The sequence below is a fragment of the Sceloporus occidentalis genome, unplaced genomic scaffold (assembly GCF_023333645.1).
Source record: "Sceloporus occidentalis isolate IW3139 unplaced genomic scaffold, rSceOcc1.0.p SCAF_4, whole genome shotgun sequence".
Classification (NCBI taxonomy): domain Eukaryota; kingdom Metazoa; phylum Chordata; class Lepidosauria; order Squamata; family Phrynosomatidae; genus Sceloporus; species Sceloporus occidentalis.
In genome coordinates this window covers 165,738,362-165,765,183 of record NW_028316984.1, presented here as the reverse complement: position 1 = coordinate 165,765,183, position 26,822 = coordinate 165,738,362, and the positions used below count along the sequence as shown (strand labels likewise).

At 41.8% G+C, this 26,822-nt stretch overlaps 1 protein-coding gene across 2 annotated transcripts; it reads left to right on the top strand.

Annotated features, from left to right (window-relative positions):
• Positions 1–1,705: 1,705 nt before the first annotated feature.
• ZDHHC22 (zDHHC palmitoyltransferase 22) lies at positions 1,706–26,822 on the top strand. 2 transcript variants are annotated; one of them, XM_089522268.1, is made up of 3 exons: positions 1,706–1,832; positions 2,887–3,489; positions 20,146–26,822. In XM_089522268.1, the coding sequence occupies exons 2-3, from the start codon at positions 2,901–2,903 to the stop codon at positions 20,409–20,411; spliced, it is 855 nt and encodes a 284-aa protein (XP_089378394.1). In that variant the 5' UTR covers positions 1,706–1,832; positions 2,887–2,900; the 3' UTR covers positions 20,412–26,822. The 2 variants fall into 2 exon arrangements, with proteins under 2 accessions (XP_089378394.1, XP_089378395.1); XM_089522269.1 differs by lacking the exon at positions 1,706–1,832 and adding an exon at positions 2,293–2,338.

Below are 26,822 nucleotides of genomic sequence, written 5' to 3'. Positions count from 1 at the left end.
ATGGATTCAAAGTACAGGAAAAGAGATTCCACCTCAACATTAGGAGGAACCTTCTGACGGTAAGAGCTGTTCCACAGTGGAACACACTCCCTCAGAGAGTAATAGAATTTCCTTCTCTGGAAGTCTTTAAACAGAGCCTGGATGGCCATGTGTTGGGGGTGCGTGTGTGTTTCTGCATGGCAGAATGGAGTTGTACGGGATGGCCTTTGAGGTCTCTTCTAACTCTATGATTCTATGATTCTGTGATGCTGGTGAAGATGGAGGGAAGTAGAAAGAGAGACAGACCAAATGCCAGATGTAGAGACACCTTGTAGCACCTTAGAGACTAACTGAAAGAAAGAAGTTGGCAGCATGAGCTTTGCTAGGCTCAAGTCTTACTTCCTCAGATGTATTTGGATCGTAGACTTTAGTCTTGGAAAGCTCATGCTGCCAACTTCTTTCTTTCGGTTAGTCTCTAAGGTGCTCCAAGATTTCTCTAGGTACTGATTCTATAGACCAATAGGGCTATATCTTCAACCACATGAATTCAACCACATGTCGGATGGCTTGACTGAGTCAGGGACATGAGGGGCCTGAACCTACAGGACTTGAGGAGAACAGTGGAGGACAGGGAGTCTTGGAGATGTCTCACCCACAGGCTGCCTTGAGTCCAGGTCGACTGGAAGGCAACTAACAGCAAGAGTTCTCCCCATAGAGGGCTGGGCTTCGCTGGTGCTGAAGGGACAGCAAGCGCCTCCTTCCCTCCGCCTCCACTTCAGAACTCCAAGGAGTGGACAGCTCCCGAGTGCGAGATGCTGGCTGGGTCTGGAAGCGACAAGAGTGGTGGGCTGGAGATGGAGGGGCAGGCTGACCTGGTCTCCCCCCCCTCAAAGGGCGACAAGGCACTTCAAAATGGAGGGCATTCCAGGAAAACGGAGGACATGACCAAACACAAAACACTCATAGACATACAAATCTATGCTTCGTACTTATGCTCCAAATGGAGTCAAGGAAACATAGAGCTAGAAGAGACCCCAAGGCCCATCCAGTCCATTCCCTTGCCATGCAGGAACTCACAAAGCACACACACACACACACACACACACACACACACACACACACACACACCAAATAGCTATCCAGCCTTTGTTCAAAGACCTCTGTGACAGCTTATTCCACTGTCAAACAGCTCTTACTGTCAGGAGGTTCCTCCTAATGCTGAGCCTGGAATCTCTTTTTCTCTCGTTTGCATCCATTGCTCCTTGTTTTATTCTGTGGAGCAGCAGAAATCAAGTTTGCTCCATCCTCAACGTGAGACCACCCTCAAATACTTAAACAATATCACCTCTCTTCTCCTTGTGGCAGTGAACCCCATAGCTTAACTGCGGGCTGTGTGAATCATAGAAGTGTAGAGTTGGAAAGGAACACGAAGGCTATTCCAGGAGGTTGGAGTGGAGGACCTGTCCTGGAAAAGGAGGACGTGTCTGGTCAGCTTGGGGAGGGGGGAGAGCCAGCCAGGTAGCAAGCAAGCGAGGGGACCTGGTGCCACAACAAACGACCATGCCCAGAATTCCAGAGCCTTGAATTAAGGCGGGCTCAAATCGGGTTGCTTCTGCAATGTGGATGCCTGCTTATAGCCAGAACCTCCATGTTTGGTTGTCTGGATGGGCGTGAATGGGGGAATGGGAGGGAAGGCTTCCTTTCGGATGTCTGCACAGTGATAACACACACACACACAGACACACACACATCTGCACCGCTGGAAGATGGGCAAGCACTTAAGCCGCTGCTTCCCCTTCCTCCTCCTCCTCCCTTGATGGCAGTGGATGGAGATCAGGACCAGAGCCGACAAGGTAAGAATAATCTGCAGCTTTGGGGGCTGCTAAAGGAGAGCACTGGATTTTTCGATCCGTATTGCAGCGGATTAGAAGAGGCACCCTGCTCTCCTCTCCCCTTGCCCTCCCTCCTCAGGCATAATCAATAACAACAGCCACAAGAGGAGAAGAGGCAACTCCCGCAATAATGGCATCGCCATCCAAACCAGGTCTCCTCGGAAGTCTTCCCGGTTGAGCGCCAGAGGGACTCACTCCCAGGCAAGCCCGACTTCTGAGGCTGGGAGAGCAAAGCCAAGGGGGAAAGGGACGCAGGCGAGCCAGCTGGGTGGCGATGCCACCGGCAGAAGGCAGGGAAGGTGAAAGAGATGCTTCGGAGGCGGCTGCAAAGCTGCCGGCGTCTCTATGGAGCAGGGTCCCCATGCCCAGGTCCTCCTCTGGAGGTCCAACTTGAAGGTCTCGGGTGGCAAGAGCCTGGGTCTCTCACTGTGGGCACCTCTGACCTGGGATGTACAACTTAGTACAAGGTGTGTGTGTCTGTGTGTAGATGTATCCTAGGAGGTTATGGATTATGCCTAGGAGGTGTGGTGTAGTTGTTGGAGCATCGGATTGCAACTCTGGAGACTCTGGAGTCCCAATCCCTGCTGGGCCATGGGTGACCTTGGGCGAGTCACGCTCTCTCAGCCTCAGAGGAGGGCCATGGAGAAAACAACAACTACAACCCTCCTCTGAAGGAACTTGCCAAGACAACTCCATGATAGGACCTTAAGGTGGGGCTTTCTTGACAAGTTTCTTCAGAAGGGCTTTAGGGTTGCCATGAGTCAGGAAGGACTTGAAGGCACACAACCACAATGGAGAGACCAGCCTCTAGTCACTCCAACAAGGAAAAGGGAGAGGAATGAAGAGCCATTGGAGAGCAGGAGCTGGGAGAAGGAGAAGGTTTTGTTTCCCAGCAGGAGGAGGAAAGGACCAGAGGGATCTCTGGGGCCTCTTGGGTGCCAAGGGGAGTAGGAGCACAGCTGAAGGGTTCCTACTGATCCTTCATCTCTTCTGTCTCTCTTTCTTCCCTCTGCAGGAATGTGATCCACTATGCTAGTGCTCAGGTTCCTCAACGTGGTGGCACCTGCTTATTTCCTGTGCATCTCCTTAGTGACCTTCGGCCTCCAGCTCTTTCTTTTCATCCCCAGCATGTTCCAAGACCCCTCAGCTGCCCCGCTTTGCTCCTCTGCCCTCCTGCATGGGGCCCTCTTCCTCTTCCTCTCTGCCAACGCTGTGGGCAACTACATCCTGGTGATACAGAACTCCCCCGAGGACCTGGGCACTAAGGAGGACCCAGGGTTGGCCTCTGGCGGAGCAGGTGATGGAGGCAAAGTGGTGCCCCCTGGGCAGGAAGAGGATGGGAATGGGCACCCTGGCTCGGTCTTGCCTGGCACTCACTTCTGCAGACTGTGCGCCCGGGTCACCCGAAGGCATGACCACCACTGTTTCTTCACGGGAAACTGCATTGGGAGTGGGAATATGAGGAACTTTGTCATGTTCTGTCTGTATACATCTTTGGCTTGTCTTGATTCCCTCGTGGCCGGGGTGGCTTATATTTCTGCAGTGCTCTCCACCTCCTTTGCCAGCCCACTGGCTTTCCTCACCCTTCTGCCTCACTCCATCAGCCAGTTCTTCTCAGGTGAGTATCTTCTATCTAACTGAAGCAGCATCCTGGCATCTTCTCTTCTGTCTCCCTTTCTCTCCCACACCCTTCTTCAGAAATTATCCTTTCCCATGAATTCTTCTTTTTCTCCCACTATTAGGAGTGCTGGAGGATGGAAGATGGATGTCAACTATGTGAATTCCTACATTTTTCATTAATCTCTTGCTATAACTTCTGGGCTCCAGTGGCAATTAATAGCCTCCCTATCATTAAAGCCATAAATCTGCTCTAGATTTTAATATGAACTTGAAAGGGGCTATTCAAAGCACTAAATCCCATTCTTCAAATAGGATCAGCACCTGGGAAAAGCACCTTTAAAGTTCAGTCTAAAATCCAGAATAGATTAATCAGCCCACTAATATGGCAGGTACCAGTCAGAACTGCTTGTTTTGAGAGCTATTTCCTGAGTAACTGAAAGGAAGAAGAATGATAATATTTGGGGCTTTCTAAATGGGAAAAAGAATAAAGTGGGAACAACAGAGATATTTTAAGTTAAGCGTGGTAGGGAGAGAGGGGATAGGGAGCCACTTCTCTTGTTCTCACCCATCTTGGAATATTAGGACCTATGGACCTAAATCTGATTGTTAGTCCCAGCTAGAGTAGATCAACTGAACCAACTTCATTTACTTATGTATTCAGGGGGGAAAAAGGATTCAGTGGGTCTACTCTAGTTGGGATTAATGAACATAACTCCAGCCAAGGTCAGTTCAGGACAGAGGAAAAGATATACCTTTTTCTACAGTGCATAGTCAAACTGTGGCATTCAGCTAGCAGAATTTGGAAGATTTACTGCAAAACAAGATTTGATGCAGTTAGTAGCCATCTATCACTGCTCGTTTTAGGATGGCCATTAACTTGGATGGCTTTGAAAGGGCAAATTCATGAATGATATAGCCATCAAGAGTTTGTTGTCATGCTGGACTTGTGCTACCTGCAGTTTCAGGAGCTGTATGTCTCTGAATACTGGTTGCTGGGAACTGATAACAGAAGTCTGTTCTTCTGTCCCTGTCTACTTGTGGCTTTCCCATAGACATCCTGTCAGTCCCTGCTGGAAACAGAGTGCTGGACTAGATAGGTATTATCCAGCATGGCTATTATTGTTTTCAGGATACTGGACAAAAACCATCCTGAAAGAGAGCTTAGTGCTGACTTGAGGTTGCAGCCAACTCTATGTATAATTTATTAGATTCTAAGAAAAGCACCCAGCAGTCCTGAAGGATGAGTCAATGAGAACCAGCCCAAGGCCATTGTCTGCTTGCAAGGTTTAGTGCACATAGAAAGATGGTGGAATGTTTGCATTATTATAGCAACCTACAGAGAGGTTGGTGGAACTCCTTGGAAAGAAAGCTCCTCTGGGCAGCTGACTTGGGACATCACAAAAGGACAGTTGAACTGGGATATCAGCTATCTTTGTTGTATTTTTACTGCTAAGGAAACTGAGTGCTTGTGGAATCTTCTGCCTCAGGGGCCAAAATAGCCTGACCAGCCTTTTCACCTTGAGTGTGTGTGTTTGTGTGCATTTGCTCCTGCCGCTGCAGGCAGCAGAATGCCTTGAGACAGCCCTGGCCATGGTTATCTGCTGATGGTCACCCTGACATTGCCTCTCTTATTGCGGCAAGCACAACAACTAGATATGTAAAAGATCAGTATCAGCAGAAGAAAATAGATATTTCAAACTTCATATAGGCTGTTGTCTTACATTTACTGTTTAGAGGGTAAGTCCAACTGAATTTAGCCATGCTTATGTCTGAGGAAACATCCATAAGATTCTGTTTGGCCTGCTATTATACATGCATTTATGAAAAGTCCCATTGAGTTCAGTGGGACTTTTCTCTGGGTCAAACATGAATAAGATTGCAATGTGAATATTTGGTAGCAGAGGAAGACAAAATCAGAATTACTGTGGTGCTATAGAAACACTTGCCAATGATCTCCTGATTGAACTCAACAAAAATTCAGATACTGACCTTTCTGGGTAGGCTCAAATAGGCCTTGTCTTGTTATTCTTCCTTTGCTCTAAACCTATTGCTATTCCTCCTACCGACATTCCCTTCTATCTATGTTGAGTATCTAGTTTCAGTTTTCATGTTTTCAAATTAGTCCCATTCCCACTCTCCATATCAAAATTCAAGACCCAAGCAAAAGACTGTTACGGTGAGGGATAGCACTGAATATTTATGATGTCCTTTGTTTTTGAAAAGGTCTGCATAAAATAAGATTTTCTTCACCAAACAGGCTTGATTATGTTGAATTTCTCTAGCTTGCTGACTATAAATCCTACAAGGAAGCTTGTATGCTCTCTACTGCTTTTAGCACTGTACAAACAAGGAAGGATTGGGGAAAGGTCATGGACTGACAATATTGTCTTCAAGATTATCTATGATATTGTTGACTCTAGTTTGTGTTCATAACTACTTTTTTATTGTTTGTTTTATTGTAGCAACTAAGACTGAATGAGCCCAGCTTGGTTGTTAGATAATATGGTAACTTTATTGGGCAGATAAGCACTCAAACATCAGTTTACTGACACACTTGTATAAAGACAGCCCCTCTTTGAAATACCAGACTATGTACAGTTAGTGCTGTTCAGGCCAACTACCTAAATCTAATTGCTAGTCTCCAACCAGCGTAAACTTACTGGATTGATGGGTTTAACATAAAAGTCAACTGCACTATTCATTTACACTGATTCCAGGGGTCTACAATAGTTAGGACTAGTGTTGGATTTAGACCCCTGAAATCAAGAAGACTTAAACTAATCTGACTAATAAGTACAATTCATTTCAATGATCTACTGGAGGCTGAACTATTGGATTTAGCTCACTGTTCAGTTTCCTTGAAGGAGACCAAGGATGCATCCATACTGTAGAACTAATGCAGTTTGATACCTCTTTAACTACCATGGGTCACTGCTATCAGATTCTGGTATCTGAAGTTTTGTGAGATATTTAGCCTTACCTGTTAGAGAACTGTGGTGCCACAACAAACTACAAATCGCAGGATTCCATAGCATTGAGGCATGGCAGAAAAAGCAGTGTCAAACTGTATTAATTCTGCCGTGTGGATGCAGTCTGGCAGCCCATTCACAGTACATGATTATAGTGGTATTCTGTTTAACTGCCATGATTCCATCCTATAGAATCATGGGGTTTATTGTTTAGGGAAACACTGGAGCTCTATGGTTGAGAATGCTAAATGCCCCTCCCTACACTGCAGATGTATGAGATGGAACCATGGCAGCTAAAGTGGAATCATAGTGCTATAACTGTATAGTGTGAATGAGCCCTGGGTTGCATTTTGTGTGCATGCATGCAGGGGAATTAAGGCATTTAAATCAATTTCTTAAGCTATGAGTATGCCAGGTTTCTCTTCCTTCCTGGACTTTGCTCAGCATTATAAAGTGGAAAGTAAGACGACAAAAAAAGTTCATCCCATAGGAGATCTTAGGTATGATTCCTTGATTTCTCAGTTCCTTCTTTGTCAATCCTCTTAACTGTATCTATCAGGATATACTATTGCTGCACTTTAGCCCTATTCTTATGGGACATTTCACTTTTAATTAGGAATCTGAGCAAGCTACTTGCATGAGTCAAGAGGGTGCTGCAATTTAAAACAAAGATGTATCATCCCCAAGAGTCTAATAAAATGAAGAGGTGCATAAAACTATGCATGGCAAGAAGAAAGTAAGGAGAAGTTTTCCCTTCAGTCTTAGAACGCTAGAACCTGTGATCATCTGTTGAAGCTGAACTTCTGAGATTCAGAGAAAATAAAAGGAAGCATTTCTTCACACTGTGCATATGTGAACTGTGGGATTCAGTACTACTAGAAATAGTGATGGCAGGCTGTGTGGATGGTTTTGAATAGGGATTAGAAAGTTAACAGAGAATAAGGCTCATTATTTTAAATGGTTTAAACCGATTTGCCCAAAATTGAATCCTCAATTGGTCATGGAAATTCTCTTGGTGATCTTGGGCAAGTTGCATTCTTTAGATCCATAAGGAAGTCTATGGCAAACCTCTAAATAAATATCACAAAGGAAACTCTATCGTAGCATCACCATAATTCAGAGCTGACTTCAAGGCACATAATGATAATGCCAACCAAGGCTCTCTGTATCTAATAGTCATGATTGTTTGTATGTATAGTCATTTCTTTTTGAATTATTAATATCCTGCCATTTAACATGAACTTTCAGGACAGCATACAAATAAAGTCAAGTTAAACCATCCAAAGTAATGAAGAATTTAAAGCAGTAAATATAATTGAAGGAGACTAAAAGCATACTAACAATGTCACATGCTAAGACAGCTCAAAACAGTTTAAAACGAAGGAAAGTGATGACTGTATAGTACAGTTAAACCTCCAGTATCAGAGACTGTATGGCTCTGTACACTAGCTCTTGGGAAGCAGAACTATAAGGTTGATACTGCATTTATGGCCTGCCTATAGATTCCTAGGCATCTGACTGGCTGCCGTGGGATGCTGAACTAGTTAGGCTTTTGGTCTGGTCTTCTGCTATTCTTAACAGTCTGAAGAGAGCAAAAGCTGCTTCTGCCATGGGCCAGTATCTGGTTTTTTCCCCTTACAGCATCTTCTCCTATATATCTCAGACAGGGAATAGCCTGAAGCAGAAAGACAAGGAATCATTTCATTTTGCTTTGGTGTATCATAGAGTAACCTTCATCAACTGATTAATTATAATTATAGAATGAACAGTTACCACTTAGGTAGACTGGTCTGGATTTCAAATCTAGGCTTGCATACAAAAAGCATCATCATCATCACCACCACCACCACAATGATTCAGCATTTCTGTTATGACATGATAGCAACATAGTGCCATTATTGTCATGGAACCGTTCATGTCTCTTTGGAAGAAAAATAAATTCAGGTGCTAAAACACGGGGGAGCTCTGTAACTTGCCTCATCCCTGGCTTTTGCAAACTTTGCTCAGAATGAATCATCAAAACAACGATTTCAGCTGTTTGTTTGCTTACTTCAAGAAGGAGATTAAGAAACCGCATAGATTTTTAAAGTAGGTGGCTGGAGGAGATTTATACTTGGAAAAGGAAGCAAAGAAATTGGTTATCCCCCCCTCAGCAAGCATTAAAAACATGACCCCACATGGAGCTTGCAGCCTTTTCTGGGGAAATGTCTCTGCACATCTCCCACCAGAGTTTGAGCCCTGAAAGGAGATTGCACAGGCTTCCAATTAATGTTTGTCTCCAGACTCCTCATCCATGATTTTAAACCTGTCTCACCCAGGGGAGAAATTACACAGGCCTGTTTTTGCTTTCTGAAAGGAGCTTGGTCTGCCTTTTGCTATTTAGTGCTGATGGTGCCATCTGAAATGAATGGGACCTGACAAGGATCAAAGGATGACATTGCACTTAGATGGCAGTGTTGAATGGATCCCCTTAACACCTTTTTTCAAGTTTATAGAAGAATCTTGGAATAACCAGCTGGCACAGTGTTCATATAGTATACTGTAACAAGCTGTCATTTGCTACCATAAGAAGTAGGAATTGAGATTCTCTCATTCTTTCTCTCCATCTGTCTTTTGTGACACTGAGACTCAGGGTCATTCATCAGATTCAGGGCAAAGTACATATTAGAAAAGAAAGTAGTTCTTCCCACAACATATGCCTGTCTTATAGAATTCACAGTGACTTAAATACATTTTTTTTTAAAAAATGGAAAATTCATGGAGACTCAATCCATTGATGTCTATTAGCCATGTAAACAAAATAGGACAGAACCTACCATTAGGCAGAGTGAGCCAGTCCCTTCAGGGAGAAATAGTTATTGTGTTGTTGTTGTATTTTTATGTCAGGCAGAAAGAGACTTGCCAGAATGTCTGCTTCACACGCCAAAAACCATTGGCTTGTTTCAGGTACTATGGACCATGACCCAGAGGGACATCATTTGTTGCTCTGCCTCAAGCACAAAATAACATTAAGTCAAACTTGTAAATAGATCTTCCACATTCAGAAGCGATATATCCCCAAAAGGCAGATGCAGAAAACAAGCAACAGAGGAAAACTATTGCCTTCAAGTTCTACTTGTAAGGTTCCCACTCTTGGTAAGCTTGACCCAGTTTGAAACAGAATGTTGTATTAGATGGACTTGGGTCCAATGTGATCTAGCAGAACTCTACTGGAATCCTGTTGGGGTCTTATGTCTCCATAAGTGTATCTACATTTGCAGAATTTAGATTTGCACAATCGTGTATCATCTGTATCCAGTAGAGAGCTGCTGTTACCTTAATACGTAGCAGGGATGGCAAAGTGCCAATGTGCATTGGTGTGTGATGCCCGGTGCATAATGTGTATAAGTGCCCGGTGCACAATTTATATTGATGCACAGTGTGGTCTTGTTGGTGTCCCATTGTGCATCTTCACAATTCATTAAAAAGGTTTTTTAGCTCCTCTACTATATAGCAAGGAACTTGTAAAGTTTTGTAACATAATAGGTCATATCCAAGTCTGGTGCTCTTTTAAAAATATTCTTATGTTATTGTTTCTTTGTGCCAAATCTAGGAAATGATGTGAAGCTAATCTATAATGCTGAAGGGTTGCTTCCGTTGTAGAGCTTGGGACAATTACTTTTTTGACCACAACTCCTAGAATCCCCTGTATATGATGTTTGACTTTATAATGGAAAAAGGGGAGGGCTTATTTTGGTCAACTGAAAGAACAGGTTTGGCTCAGTAACTGGAGAATAATGATTGAGTTTGTTGAGGAGTGGAAGGGATATGAGAATGTAAAGGAAACAGTTTAAGCAATCTTCCACATGAGAGAAAAAAAGGAAATTAATAAGAAACACTGTCGGCTGGGTGGGAGAGAGGGAGGGAGGAGGGGGCAAGATATAAAGGAAATATTATATATGTATATGAAGGATGAGTTAATAGCTGAGCACTGTTTTGAGACAGTATGTGAATAATGGGAGTTTGTAAGGTAATATGATGTATTACTATGTGATGAAAGGTGTGAAGTAACCCCTGTATGTACTTGAAAACATCTGATTTGGCAGCTCAGCTTGTGTCTGGCCTGGTTGGTACTAGGATTATTGGATGGGAGACAATCAATGGTAGCTCGTGGCTTCTGTATCACATGGGCAGTAAATCCACATCATGTGGTGTGGGCTTGAACTAACAAAATGAATTTCAGCAGGGATAAAGGTAAGGTACTACATCTAGGCAAGGAAAATGAAATGCACCAATATAAGCTAGATGAGACCTGGCTTGAAAGTGGTACATGTGAAAAGAATCTAGGGGTCTTAATAGAGTATACACTAATCATGAGTCAACAATGTGGTACAATGGCCAAAAAAGAGAATACAATTCTGGATGGCATCTGAAGGAGTATAGTGTCCAGAACAATGGAAGTAATAGTACCACTCTACTCTGCTTTGGACAGATCTTGTCTGGAATAGTGTGTCCAGTTCTGGGCACCATGGTTCAAGAAGGATATCAACATGCTAGGATGTATCCAGAGAATGGTGACCAGGATGTTCAAAGATTTAAAAACCATTCCTTATAAGAATATGTTTAGCTGGGTATGAAGAGATGTCATGTAGAAGCTGGAACCAGCTTGTTTTCTGCTGCTGCAGAAACTAGAATATGAGCCAACAGATTCAAATTACAAGAAAAGAGATTTCACCTAAATGTTAGAATTTTGTTTCCATGATAGCTGTCCGACATGGAATAAACTGCCTTGGAGGATGATGAACTCTCCATCTTGGGAGGTCTTTAGACAGAGGTTGGATAGGCATCTTTTACACAAAGTTTTAGTTGTGTATTTCTCTATGGGAAGGAGTTGGAGTAGGTGGCCCTTGTCCCTTCTAACTTTGTGATTCTATGTGGAGCTACCCAAGTGTTGAGTCCTATCCCCCAAATAGGTCAGCAATTTAGATAGTTCCTTTACAATTGGATTAAAACTGGGTTAGATGATCCAATGGTGTGGCTCAAGCATAAGCTATCTTCCTATGTTCCTAAACTGTACAGGTTTTTCTTTTTTTGATTAAAGCAAATACATACAAGAACTAATAGAGATGTGGGGATCAAAAATGATGATGTCTTGATAGTATCTGTTTTGTTACTTAGCTATAATGTTGTGACAGTTCTTCACCCAGAGAAATAGCTGTGTTTTCTTCTGTGGCAAAAACAATGAAGAGGCTTATATTTTATTGTGAGAGAATTCAAAGATATAGCCATGTCAGTCTGTAGAATCAGTATGTAGAGAGATCTTGTAACACATTTGAGACTAACTGAAAGAAAGAAGTTGACAGCACGAGCTTTCCTAGACTTAAGTCTACTTCCTCAGATGCTGACTGATGTCTATGAAAGCTCATGCAGCCAACGTCTTTCTTTCAGTCTCACAGGTGCTACAAGATCTCCCTACATACTTATTTTATTGTGGTATAAGAATCTGTGTGGACTAAAACCCATTTCATCAGATACTTGGAAGTGTTATCTCCATATGCCAGGTATAAGAGAAATAGTCAACAGTGGGTTCAAATGACTGTGATTATATATATATATATATATATATATATATATATATATATATAAAATCTGAGATGATTCTGTGTTTAAACCCTTACTGCATAAACACAGCAACATTTCAGACCAGCAATGACTGGCAGTGACACCATCATCCTAGCCTTCTTGAATGTATTAAGAGCAATCATGGCACAAGAAACTGTTATCACCATTTAGACTTAAATGAATAGAATATTTTGAGGAGTTCTAATTCAGCACCAGAGCATCCCTTTGAAAGAGAATGGCAGTTTTCAGATCAGAAAGATTTCACTCATTATGGCAGAAAGAAGCCTGTGAACACAGTCAACAGAGTTCAAGACAAAGCAAGCTTCACAGAAATCACAGAATGTGTTAGGATTGTAAAGGAGTTGTGCTAATGAGGGCACACACCAGTTAAAAATGCAGAGAATATACATGTTCATATGAAGAGTGAACAACAAGAGATTTCTACAGCCAGAATCAGCTGTAAATAGCTATTTCTTCTTAACAGCCATTCCAAATCAACATGCCTGTGCTAAGTGCCTCCTGACCCAATCCCAACAGTATATTCTAGTCAGGGCCATGTGCTTCCCTGGTGGAATGAATATCTTAACCACAAACGCAAAGTTTGGCATATCTGACAAGACAGTTAAGTCCCAAAGAGAGGAATTAAATGCAACAACATTGAAATTGTCCTGTTTTTTATTACTTCAAATGGGATAAAGCTCCTTGCTCCAAGTCATGCCATGCCATGTTCCAATATGATTTCTTTCCAGAGATTTCTTTTTTTATATAGTTTTTATTATTATAATAAACATACAAAATGCAAATCACATATTCCAAAAACAAGACGAACAAAACAATACATTCTTATACAAAAAACATAAAACACAATTATGTCTGATTTTCATTTATCTTCTAACAAAAGACTTCCTCAAAGTTTTGTATTTGATTCATCTCTTTAACATACTTCATAAATTTTCTACATATTAAATCTTTTTCCTTCTTGGTTCTAGTCATGAGCCCTTTCCTATAATTCATATATTCTTTTGATTTCTTTTTAATCCAAGTCCATTTTTTTGAATTTTTTAAAGTGTTCCCATTCTTTCTCTCTCTCTTCCAATTTCATGTTATTCATACGCGCTGTAAGTATGTCCATTTCCATTGCCTCTGTTAGGTTTTCTAGCCATTCCTCTATAGCAGGGGTCATTCTTGATCTCCAGTATCTGGCAAAAGTAATTCTGGCTAATGTAATCATATATAATATTAGTCTTCTAAATTTTTTTTCCATCTTTTTCTCTAATATACCCGTCATGTTCAAAAGAAACAACAAAGGGTTTAATGGTATTTCAGTTTCTAATATTCTTGACATAACATTCTGTATTTCCCCCCAGTAATTTTTAGTCTTTTCACATTCCCACCATAAATGGTAGAAAGTACCTCTTTTTTTTTCACATTTCCAGCACATACCACTCCCAGCTTTATACATTTTATTTAATCTATTTGGAGATAAGTACCATCGATGTAGGATTTTGATATAATTTTCTTTATAGTTCTGACAGAGAGTGAAGGAATGTGAATCTCGCCATGATTTTTCCCATAAATCCATTTCAATTGTTTCGCCTATATCCTGTGACCACTTTATCATATTTTGCTTTACTGTTTCAGATTCCAGCTCTCTTTGTTTTAATATTCTGTAATATTTGGATATATGACCTTTTCCCCCATCAAATATAATGTTGTCAATTTCATTCTTTATAATTGTTAATTCATGCTCTTTTTTGTCAATTCTAAAATTTTCCATTAGTTGTCTTTGCAATAGCCAATTTCTGTTAGTCAATTTTTCTATTTCCTCATTGGATTTCATTACTAATTTTCCTTTTTCGTCTGTTAATATATCTTTATATGTTAACCAACATTGATCTTTTTGTTTAGTTCTTTTATAGAACGCCTCTTGGGCTGAGATCCATAATGGCCATTGATTATAGAACATTTTTTTAATTTTTAACCAGATCCTATATAATGAATTTCTTATAAAATGATGGGAAAAATCGGAGTTTGCATTTAGTTTTTCGTACCATAGAAAAGCGTGATACCCAAATCTCATTTTCGTACTCTCTAGTTCTAGCAATTCCTCATTTCTCAAAAAAACCCATTCTTCTAACCATTGGAGGCATGCTGCATAGTAATACAGTTTCAAGTTTGGTAAGTTACAACCTCCTTTCCTTTTATCTTCTGTTAACAGCTTCCACCCAATCCTCGCTTTCTTTCCCTGCCAAACAAAGTTGGTAAGGATTTTTTGGCCAACTTTCAAAGTATTTTTCTTTACACAGGATGGGTAGGTTTTGAAATAAGAAAATGAGTCTTGGTAACACGTTCATCTTCAAAATTTCCATTCTTCCCAACAAAGAAAAATTCATAGGCTCATTTTGATAAATTATTACTCCTCTGTCCTGTCCTTTAATGTATGATTTGGATGGCCTTTTACTCAATACCCAGAAAGGAGATACAAATAAAATATTAATTCATATTATGCTAATTTAAATGTACAGGAATCTGTAGTATAACTTGAATAGAAATAAAATATATCTCATTCAGTGGCGGTTAGTAGTTCTGAGGCCAGTGGGCTGGTGAAACCACTCTGGAGTTTAATCTGAATCGGAAGGAACAATTGTATGTAATGTGCTGAACTCTACTCCAAACAGGTTCAGTATGTTGGGTAGGAATTTTTAAGGAACTACCCAAGGTTCTGAACCTATTTTGGGAGTAGAGTTCAGCACATTACATACAGTAATTCCTTCAGATTCAGCCTAAACCTCAGAATGGATTCACTGCCCCACTGAAATTGGAGCTACCAGCCACCACTAGCCTCACCCTGTAATTGAGAAGGCTATGGTGAAGCAGGTGAGCATCTGACAGACTTTTGTGAAGCCAACAACCTATTCATTGCAAATACATTTTTCATACAACCAGAGAAAAAATTAGACACATGGACATCACCAGATGGTCAACAGAAAAACTAAATAGATTACATAATTGGAAGTAAAATATAGCAAAGCTACAAACTAGTGGCCAAGATTAGACCAGGTGCTGATTGTGGCAAAGATCATGAACTACTCATTTCAAAAATAAAAGTAAAACTGAATAACAGAAGAAAACCAGTCACCATACCAAAATATGATTTAAACAACATTTCCACAGAACTCATTGACAATATTAGGAACAGATTTGCAATACTAAGAATAATATATCATGAATCGGAAAAGCTTTGGTTGAAGCCAGGGACATAATAAAAGAAGAATGCATAAAGACGCTTCCAGCAGACAAAAGGAAAGTGAAGAAACCATGGATGAAAGATAAAACACTATAAGCAATAAAGGAAAGAAGAGAAACAAAACAAAAAGGAGACAGGAATAAATTAAGAACCATGAATGCAACAATACAACGGCTAATGCGCAAAGATAAGGAAAATACTACAATGACAAATGTAGAAAAATAGAAGACAACAACAAAAAGGGAAGGATGACAGATCTATTCCACAAGATTCTAGAAATCAAGGCAAAGTTTAAACCAAAGACCGGGACGCTCTACGACAATAAAAATAACATAATTCAAGACCAGAAAGGAATAAAAAGATGATGGATGCAATACACAGAAGAGTTATATAAAAGAGATCACAACATGAAGGACACATGGAACTAAGAGCCATGTGAAGATGAACCCCAAATTCTAAAAACTGAGGTGGAAGCTTCAATCAAGGAAATGGCAAAAAAAAAAAGACTCCCAGGAACAGATGATATTCCAACAGAACTGTTGCAATCCACATTGACAGAGTTAACTCTAGTTCTAACCAACAAAACGATGGCCAATAGATTGGAAGCAATCAAAGGAGACACAAGAGACTGCAGCAACTATAGAACCATAGCACTAATCTCCCATGAAAGCAAAATCATGCTTAAAATTCTGTAACATAGGCTCCAACCATACCTGGAGCAAAAAATCCCAGAGGTCCAAGCAGGTTTCAGGAAAGGAAGAGGCACCAGTATTCCAGGTAGGGCCTGACAAAAGCAGTGGCACTATTACTTCCCTTGATCTAGACACTAAACTTCTACTGATGCAGCCTAAAATCATATTGGCCTTTTTAGCTGCGCATTGCACTGTTGACTCATGTTCAACTTGTTGTCTACTTGGACTCCCAGATCCCTTTCACATGTAGTCTCATTCAGCCAGGTGTCCCCCATCCTATATCTATGCATTTCATTTTTCTGCCCTAAGTGCAATACCGTACATTTCTCTGTGTTGAATTTCATTTTGTTAGCTTTGGCCCTGCTTTCTAGTCTATTCAGGTCATCTTGAATTTTGATCCTGTCCCCTGGGGTATTAGCTACTCCTCCTAATTTGGTGTCATCTGAAATTTTGATAAGTATGCCCCCAATTTTGTCCTCCAAGTCATTGATAAAGATGTTGAATAGCACTGGCCCCCGGACAGAGCCCTGTGGGACCCCACTGGTCACTTCTCTCCAGGATGAAAAGCAGCCATTGTTGAGTACCCTTTGGGTTCGGCCGGTTAACCAATTACAAATCCATGTAACAGTTACTTTGTCTAGCCCACATTTTACAAACTTGTTTGCAAGAATGCCATGAGGAACCTTGTCAAAGGCCTTGCTGAAATCAAGATATACTATACCCACAGTATTCCCTTCATCCAGCAAGCTGGGGGAGGGAGAGAGAGAGAGAGAGAGAGAGAGAGAGAGAGAGAGAGAGAGAGAGATCAGATTTGTCTGGCATGACTTGTTTCTCTGAAGCTCACGTTGACTTTTAGTGATTATGGCATTGCTTTCTAGATGTTCACAATCTCTCTGTTTAATGATCTGCTCTAGAATCTTTCCTGGTATTGATGTCAGACTAAATGGACAATAATTGTTGGGATCCTCTTTTTTCCCTCTTCTTGAAGGGGGAAATGTTTGCCCTCCTCCAGTCTGTTGGGACTTCTCCTATTCTCCAGGAGTTCTCAAAGATTATTGCCAATGTTGATCGACAACTTCAAATAATCTTCTTAGGGTTAGTGTAGTTGCCCAGAAGTTGTTTCCAGCCTATGGTGAACCCAAAGGGACCCTATCATGGTGTTTCCTTGGAAAGATTTGTTCAGAGGGGGTTGTCATTGCCTTCTTTTGAGGCTGAGCGAGTGTGACTTGTCCAAAGTCACCCTGTGGGTTTCCATGGCTAAGCAGGGTTTCAAACCTTTGTCTCTAGCCCAACACTCAGCCCAGCACTGAAACTACTACACCATGCTGACCTCCAGCCTTCTCAGGGTGCTTCATCTAGGGTACTTTGTCTTTAAACTGGACTTGGACTAGAGATCTCTTCCAGTAGAGGACTGGGGATTATCCTCAAAAAGCTCTTCAGACAAAAAACTGTCTTCTGTAGAAGACCTATTTTCTGCAAAGTAGGATAGATGTCCACCACAGAGTGCCCCAATGCTAAGGAGAACAGGGCTCCTACTTCTTTCATGGTTTTATTTTTATTTTTATTTATTAGAGTACTTATACCCCACCCTTCAGCCCTAAAGGCTAGTTATGTAGAAGATTGAATTTCAGCAAGTATATCACTGTAAAGGGTGCACTCTGTTCTCGTTCTATACTTCATCTGAAAAAATGGATTGATATCCATGAAAGCTCATGCTAAAATTTAAAAAATAATTTGGTCATAAAGGTGCAGCTACATTCCTCCCCTCCCCATTCCCTTCTCCTTTTTATGCTGCAGGAGACTAACATGGCTTTTTCATTGAAAATTATTAAAGGTGCAGGAGCCCTCTCTCCCTTTACACTGGGCCACCTTACTAGCTTTCTACAATATTTTTATGTTCTAGAGAAGCAGAAATTAATTAGCCATGTAACAAACTATACTAAAGAAATGTGTGATTTAACTCCCACTTCAGTGAGTACCAGGTATTACACATATTTTAATGAAGGGAATGCTTAAGAAAAAACTGGCTTATCTAAAGTGCAATGATGTCTACCTGGAAGTAAATCTGACTGGATTTAATGAGACTTACTCCTAGAAGGCACAGCCAGTACAGTGTACTAGTTTTTGAGCATTGAACTACAACTTTAGAGACCAGTGTAACCTTGGGCAAGTCACACACTCTCAGCCTCAGAGGATGGCAATGGTAAGCCCCTGCTGAAGAAACTTGCCAAGAGAACCCTATGATAGGTTCACCTTAAGGTCATTATAAGTAAAAAATCCTGCACCTACCTCCCCTCCTTATTCCATCTAATAACAAAGTAGACCATTTGTATACAGTCTATTTTGCCTCTGCTTGCTGCACTGTGAGATAACTAGCTACTGGTACCTTTAAATCTACCTCTTAGCAGCAGCTACAGCAGATTTGAGGAGCATATGGCCCTCCAGATGTTGTTGTCTGCCACTTTCATGATCCCTTGGCATTAGTTGTGTTGGTTAGGGCTGATAGCAGTTGCAGTCCACAGCATCTGGAGGACAGCATGTTCCCCTGCTCTTGAGCTTTTGGTAAGCCATTGGATGTAAGTTAACAGTGCCAGCTCAAAATCTGGAGGGGGTATTGGGCTTCTTGCACAGCATTCTGCTCCCCATTACCTTTACCCTCCTGACCACATGCCATCTCTCCCCCTGGACTCCAAATGATCAGAAGAGGACAAAGCAAATGAAGACAGTGTTGTTGTTGCTGCTGCTCTTCCATCCTGGTTCTGTCTGCTTGTGCAGAGAAATCAGGCAGCAATAGCAAAGAGGAGCAGAAGCAGGAGCAGGGGACTCTCTGGTTCACCAATAAGCCAGCTGCTTAGAAGTGTGCAGATACACAGATACACAGCTGTCACAACTAGACCTTCTTCATCTTGATACCCTTCACATATAATGAACTACAATACCTACAAACCCCAGCTACTGTGGTCAATAGTTTGAGGGGAGGAAGCACTGTAAGTTGATACTGCCAACACCAGGTACAATCCCTGAAAGCCAATAGCTTTCTAGGGAGGCAGTGCACTCTTCTAATGTGGACTTCTCCAGCTTGTCCCCACTCCCCAGTACCATTGGTCATGGTGACTGGGGTTGATAGGTATTGTAGTCCAATGCATGTGAAGAGTATCAAACTGAGGAAGTCCAGTTGTGCCAGCAGGGCATATTTTTTTGCATCCTTCCAGATATCCTTCCATTCAGATGCCTGTGAGATTTCAGATCCTGCTAGCCTGACTGGGCTGGTCCATATGACAAGCACAGATTGGTGTGGGTTGATTGTGGGGTGGGAATGGGAAAGTCAAATGGGCCTGTTTTTCCTTTGAACTTTTCCCATGCTTCCTGTTACTCATCTAGGGCTATGGGAAGCTGCTATTTTGATGTACTGTAATTTAAGTGTAACACAATGTTGTAGAGTGTGTTACCATTGATACTGCTGCTGGGTATGATGGGAATTACAGTATCAAAACATCTGCAGGACCACTCATCCCACAACCCTAATCAGACCCTGGGAAACTTACTTTTTGAATGACAACTCCAAGAAGCCCTAATGGCCATGCTGGGCAGGATATCATTTTGAGTTCTGGTCCAAAATAACCTTTCCAAGCCCTCCACATGATAAAATATATGTATAAACCCACATCCCCCAACATTTCACAGATGAAAACCAGGGCATGTGTGGCCAAGCAATATTAGACTGTGGTGAAGATGTCAACAGTTATTATTGAGGAAGAACACATAAGAACACGGGAAAAAACTGTAGGAGTTTGCAATTGCCTAAGCTTACTGAGAAGGGCAACACTTCATCATCCCCTCTCCTCTCTCCTCTGTTAACTGTGTGCAAACTATTTTTGTACTTTGAACACAATTTACAACATTTGAACTAAGTTGAGGACAAAGGTGAAAAGAGGTGGTGGCAAGATAAAATTGAGATTTTAAAAGGAGCTGGAAAACTAGGATGGTAGAGGATTAATTGGGACTGCCTCTGCTAGGTCTGGATGGTTGGGGGGTATGCAAACTCGTTTTACTCTGGAATCTTCAATTTGGCTACAATAATGCAATAACATTTATTTTACTTTCTCTCTCCCCACCCATGCCTTCTGTTGACTATGGGTCTGCAGGCGCTCTTCTCAGCTCGGAAATGTTTGTCATCCTCATGCTTTACCTCTGGCTGGGGATTGGACTTGCTTGCGCTGGCTTCTGTTGCCACCAAATGCTGCTGATCCTGAGAGGGCAAACCAGGTACCAGGTGCGGAAAGGGATGGCGGTACGAGCTAGGCCCTGGAAAAAAAACCTGGAGGATGTCTTTGGGAAAAGGTGGCTGCTGGGACTTCTCATCCCCATGCTCAACGTTGGAAGTGACTACCAGAGGCAGAAGGAGAAGTGAGGCTTCGCCCTCCCAGTGCAAGTGGATGTGCACATGCGTGTGTACACACAGGCCCACACACAGCTACGCGCACAGATGCCCTTGCTGTGCTGGAAGGCAGCCCTCTGGGCTGCTAGCTCCTTTCCCTCATTCCTCAGCCTTGCCACCTATAACAAGAGAAGTGACTCTCAAGCTTAACAGGGCTAACTTTGTGTTCTAGAAGGGGAGAGGTGGAGAACAATCACAAGAGACAAAGGGAAAGCTATGGCAGCAAATCAGTGAGGTAGAGGAACCAGGGCTTCCTGGATATGAGTGTCAGGGCTTTTTCATTGACAGGGTAAGTGACACCATCTGCCATTACCTGCACACTTCCTTGTTCCCTCTGAGCAATCCTCAGAGTATCATTGGGGTGTGGGTAGATTTTTTCCACGGATAATCTCTTGTTATGAATTATCCCTGATGGAACACAAAATGTCTGGTGCACCACAGGTTTGAATAGGTAATTAAGATCCATTTGTTTTACAAAAGACCAGTTTCTGGTGAAGATCTTGCCATTTCTGGCAAGTTGGCATATGAATCAATATAGCTGCCTGCCCTTTTCTTTTCTATTCTATTTTTGAGGAGTGGGTGGGATGATTCTTCTTGCAGACATGGTTACTGATGCGTGTCTGACTTCAAAAGGTCCCACTGCACCAATGGTGCTAATGATTAGGTTGTTAAATATAGGCATCAGACCTGCCCTTGGGCCTATGGATCATTTTATCACTATACCTTCCTGTTTTCTCCCTCAGTTTCCTCCAACCCTGCCTTTCCTGCTTCATGTTCAGTAGGAATAGCAACAGCAGAACCTTCTGCCATCTAAAAAGTAGACTGTGTTGTCGTGAGTAGGCTGTAAGCACAGCATAGATGTCCTGTGGGATTTGCTCAATATGAGAGCTGAAGCTGTTTTCTCCCAGTTTAAAAAACTGACCCCAATAGACAAAGAATGCCATTTTCTCAAAAAGAATATAGTGTGGTCGCTTAAGTATTTTCAGGCACAAGGATTGCAAGATGCTAGAGAGGCAGATGGAGTTCACAAATGGAAAGCACTTAGCTGCCCTCTTCCCCATCACCTCCTTCCACTCCAGGGTGCAGGAATAGAATTCATCTTCTGATTGCATGGCATGTCAGGTTAGCAGAACAACGTGTTGGCCTTTTACTATAGAGGAAGTGGGGGGAGAGCCAGAATTAGGCTCAAATTCCAAGGATCTGCTGTACAGATCCTTGCCTAACAGGGTGTCTTGAAGCCCATCTCGATCCAAAGATCAACAAAGAAGATTATTGGAGTGGAGCACAATGATGCCCAAAGGTTCCGGACATGTTCAGGCTAATCTCCTTGTTCCAGAATGTTTTGACTACAGCTCCTGTCCTTCCCAGCAAGCATGGCTAAGGGCAATGGGTGCTGTAATCCAACCCATCTCAGGGAAGGAGCAGGTTAAGGTCAGCTGGAACAGGCAATGATGCATGAATGTAAGGAAAGAACTGCATCCTGAGAGTTTCAGTTGCCTTTGGGGATAGAAGAATACAAAAACACAGAACTCCTGTCCATCTCCCGCTTGAGAGGTGATCAGCCAAGGAGAGAGCAAGAGGCATCATTTCCCTTGCGTCAGGAAGAAACCAAGGGAGAGAGTGAACTGAATTATTGAGTGAGGAAGGCTCTAAGTAGCAAGACCTTGAATGCAGGCCCCCAGATTAGCACTTTACTAAACGTAATTCTTTCAACAGGGTGAAGAGCTCATATTGTACATGGGAGATAAGAGGCATCTCAAGGATCAAAACCCTGCAGTCTCATTTTTTAAAAAGGGGAAGGGGGAATCTATTCTTAATGATTCCATAGTGTGAGTTACTTTTCACTAGATAGTCTGTTTTATCTTCATTATGGCCTCTGAGGACCACCTATCCATGTAAGGCTACTGATAGCCTCCAGATGTGTTGGACTACAAAACCTGTGTCCAGCTCTCACAGACAGTGCCCAAGTATGAGGTACACCATTAGCCAAGGCCTGAAGAAGGCACCAGGTTGGACAAGGCTGATCTAGAATGTTACTCCCAGTTGTGTATTTATTCAGTTCAACAGAGGCAGTTAACAGAGTCAGTTCGAGAAGCAGTCATGTCGGGCCCCCAAAGTGGAAGGTGCCTTCTTTTAAAATAAGAGTGAGAAAAAGAGTGAAAGAGAGAGTGAAAAAGAAGCTATCACCATATTTCAGTTAAACATATTTTGTTCTAGAGCTGATTTTGCACAATGTCAAAACCCACCCATCCCTTTTGGAATAGGAACTTGCATCAGCAAAATTCAGAATACAGCACACAGGTCAGGATATCAAATGATGGCATTCACCCACAAACCGAGCAAGAAGAAACCATAAGAAAATACACTTCACCTTTTCTTTATGCAAATACCACCTATTTGTTTGCTTGTTTGTTTATTTACAGCACAACCACAAACAATATGGCAGGAAAACATTAAAAATCAGTTAAAACAGCCCAGGTGCAATAAAACCATAACACATATGAGCACCAAAATTTTAAAGCATAATAGAGGGTTAAAAGTGTAAATTGTTTTAACAGCATGGCCTGTTTTAAGTGTTAAATAGTGTAATACACTTTTAGTCTTATTTTAAAATAGTTCTGATTATTTAATTTTTAAAAAATCCAATTCAAATTGATTTTATGGTATGACGCTTTAAAGATCCTTGAATGGGATATAAATATTTAAACAAACAAACACATAAAAGCAAGAGCTGGGCCATAGTCCAAGCAGGGCAAGCACCTCACCCAAAATGAAAGAAGAGGCATTCTCTTTGCTCAGACTACAAGCCTCTAGTGTGAGCCACATGAAATGTAAAAAAAGACATTTTATGGAGTTTTCCTTTAGGTTGGCTTGCCTGATATCAAATCCTGTGGCTCTGGGGAAATTAAAATATCTTCAATTCTTCCAAAGACACCAAGAAAGCCCTCTCCTCTAGCAACTTCCATGCCAGTAGGGTAGCAAAGCCACTCCATATTTCAATTTAAACTTTAACGATGTCCCCCAAGGTGCTGGACTTAATTTGGGAATATAGTTTAGCTCTGAGGATATCACATTTAAAATTCGGTCTAAAACATGGAGTGAATTCTTTGCCTCACTGACATCTGAGCCATCATTATCATCAACTGCTGCTTTTTCCCCAGTCTCCATCCATGTCACTTTGGACTATTGGGACACTTGGAAGGTGGCTTCTAAAGATACCCAAAGGAAGGGCTGATGTGAAAAGCAGCCCTTTAGGATCAAGACACCATGCCATGTAAAATAAGAATTCACTGTTTCCTCTGGTTTTGTCACCACATTCCCAATTGTCTTATGGGTATGTAATATCTATGGGCATGTCTACACTAGCCAAAAAAATCAAGGCACAAACTAGAGTATTCTGCTCTGGAACAGGGATGTAGCCAAAGGGGGGGATCTTGGGGTCCGGACCCCCCCCTTCCGTTAGAAAAATGAATGGTGTGTGCTGCTGCGCCGCCGCACCCAAGCCCCATTATAATGGTGGCACTTAGTCTGGACCCCCCCCCCCCCTCCTAAAATCCTGGCTACGTCCCTGTCTGGAACTGCCCTGGATCCACTAACTGATTACCACATGTACTGGCATGACAACGAGGTGAACTTACCTTGCTGTCCAGATGGTTGACCAGGTTGACCACATATCAGCACCAGTGGCCTATCCTCCTTGGGGCCACTGCTGCTGCCTCACTGGCCTCATTTCCCTTGCTGGCTAGTGATTTTACTTCTAGTGAGGTCAGACCAGAGCTTCCAGCCATGTCACCAACAAGGAGGGGATAGAGTGACTCCTTCCTTATTGATCATATGTCTGGGTGCCTTGTTCTGACACCACACGTGATGTTTTGACAGTGGGGCTCCATTGGAAGGGAGGTGCTTGCCTCGGAAGGTGGCCACAGCAGAGGACCCAAGGGGAAGTTTTCTTTTTGGCAACGAGTGTCTGGGATCCATGGTAAATAGTACTGCCCCCCTTTTTAAAAATGGCAATGGTTTCCACCCATCCAAATGCAGCCGGATCCAGGTGTCCACACTTACAAAAACACTGAGGTCACATTTGAGTTTTCTGGAAGCGCCAGCATAATTGGTGAGTTTTCTTAAATTGGATTAAAGGTTAAAAGCAGTGGTTTTGCAGAGGAACTGGCTGTATGTTGTTTCAGCTGGTTTGGGGTGAGTATGGGTTTTTTCCCTTTATGTTGACATGTCCTATGTGAATCCAATACAAAGCAAATTCATTGTTGCTCTTGAAGCAGAAGGCACTCAATCATTCTCCTTCTGTAACATTTTCCATCCATATTAGTTGGCTGTAATGACATGCACCCACAAAACAAAAATATAATACATTCTGATGAGGTGTTTTGACCATTAGAACATCTTCAGGAAGTAATTACTGATGGGATAAAAAGCTGCGTGCACATGTAGAAAGCAGACCTTCTATGTAAGACATATGTTTGCATGAAAATATCTTTACATATTATGCTGCATTTCACAAATAGATAAAAATAAAGGGTATTGATTTTTTTTAAAGAAAAAAATGTTTGTTTTTTCTCTGTTGTGATTTTTAACTTTTTCTTTGGAAAAAGAATAAGGAAAAGAAGCCTTTTGATTCTCCTGGGGGCAAGTTCTGCAAGATGTGGTGGTTGTGTAAGTACAGTGCTTTTCATTTTTGATTTCTTAATATCCAAAATGAAACTGATTATACAAATTTGTAGAGCTCAGTGGAGTTACTTTGTGCACTATAATTCCCAGAATCTTTTAGCCAGCACAGCAACTGGGCGATTGAAGTAGTAGTTGTTCAAAAATATTTCCTCTCCAATCTCTGCCATTATGAACTGCTAAATTTTCAGTACCAGGAGTCTTAATCCAGAAACAAGTCATTCTAAATACAGGGGAATTTCACTCAGCCTTCCTCAATAAAATGCTCTCAAAATTTAATGGATTTTAACTTCCATTATCCCCAACCATCATGCCCAATAGGTCATGGTTGCTGGAGATGGTGGAAGTTGTAGTTCAGCACATCTGGAAGGCACCAAATGGGAAATGCAGACGTCCTAGTTCTTGACGTCTTTTTAAATATCTTCTTTCCCCCAGCATTTTCCCCTGCAGCATTTGAATTATGTCATGATCAGAGACAGGAAAGGATTTACTCTGTGACCAAAGCAAAGAGGTGTGGTTGTCCCTGCTGAAGGAGATCCTTGAGACATTCTGTTCCCTTACTATAGGCATTTGGCCCATTAATTATCTTTATATGCTTGCTTAGCTATATTTTTCAAAATGCTGTTCATTTGATCTTGTATGCCATCTTGGGCAGATTTTTTCTACAAAAGAAAAGAAAAACCTTTTAAATATATGACAACAAACTTTTCAATAGGGGAACTGATCATTTCTCAAAATGGTCATGTTTCCTTCATTTAATGTCTGGGAGCAGAGGATGGATGGCCATTTATCAGTGGTCCTGTGGTAGATTTCCCACATCTGCAGGGCATTCAACTAGATGACCTTCGAGAATACTTCCCACTGTTATGATTCTAAGCTCATGCTTGTATTTCTTCCCACTGATTAGCCACAATCAACTCTGCATATCTGAGATGGAGGGGACTAAGCACTAGTGTAGCCTTAACAAAAGCAAGAACACATCTCCATGAAGGCTGCCTGATACATAATGTACTTCAGGCCTCCTTTCTCCCCGAACAATGTCTATGCTTAGCTTTTCCCTAAGCAAATCTTCCCATTCCCTGGAGAATCCTAAAGGGAAATGACTATTCATTCAAACATCCAATTGAAATGCAATGCCCCTTCTCGAACAGTTTGCCATGACATTGTCCTTACTGACAGTCTAGACCTTGAGATTGTTGTCCCATCATGGAAGAGTGAGTCAGCTTTTTGATTTTTGTACCTGACCTTGGATATGATCCCAGCTAGTGCTCTACTTCATGTTATCATTGCCTTTCTTTCCTTGTTCATTCCTAAAATGGACAGACTCCCAAACGTCCTTTCTTTTTCTTTTTTTGCATCAACACAAATTAAGTTATGAGATATTTGTCCTTCACCCTTCAGATTTGATTGACTTGGCAGTCATTGGTAGGATGCTCTGTTGCCTGCAAGCAGGCTCATTGTGACACAGGGGATTCTTATCAAGGATCTTGCTAAAGAGCAAACACAGCAGCACTATATTTTGGTGCAGATATTCAGTGGAGCCGAAAGAGAAGTACACCCACCTATGTATTGCTAATGATTCTCACTTCGTATCCAGTAGGGTTGAATGAATGCATCAGTTTTCATTTCTCTTTGCTTCTTACTTTTTTCAGTCTTATGTTAGCTCTGCTCAGCTTTGAGGTGCTTTTTAAAGTTCACTTAAAA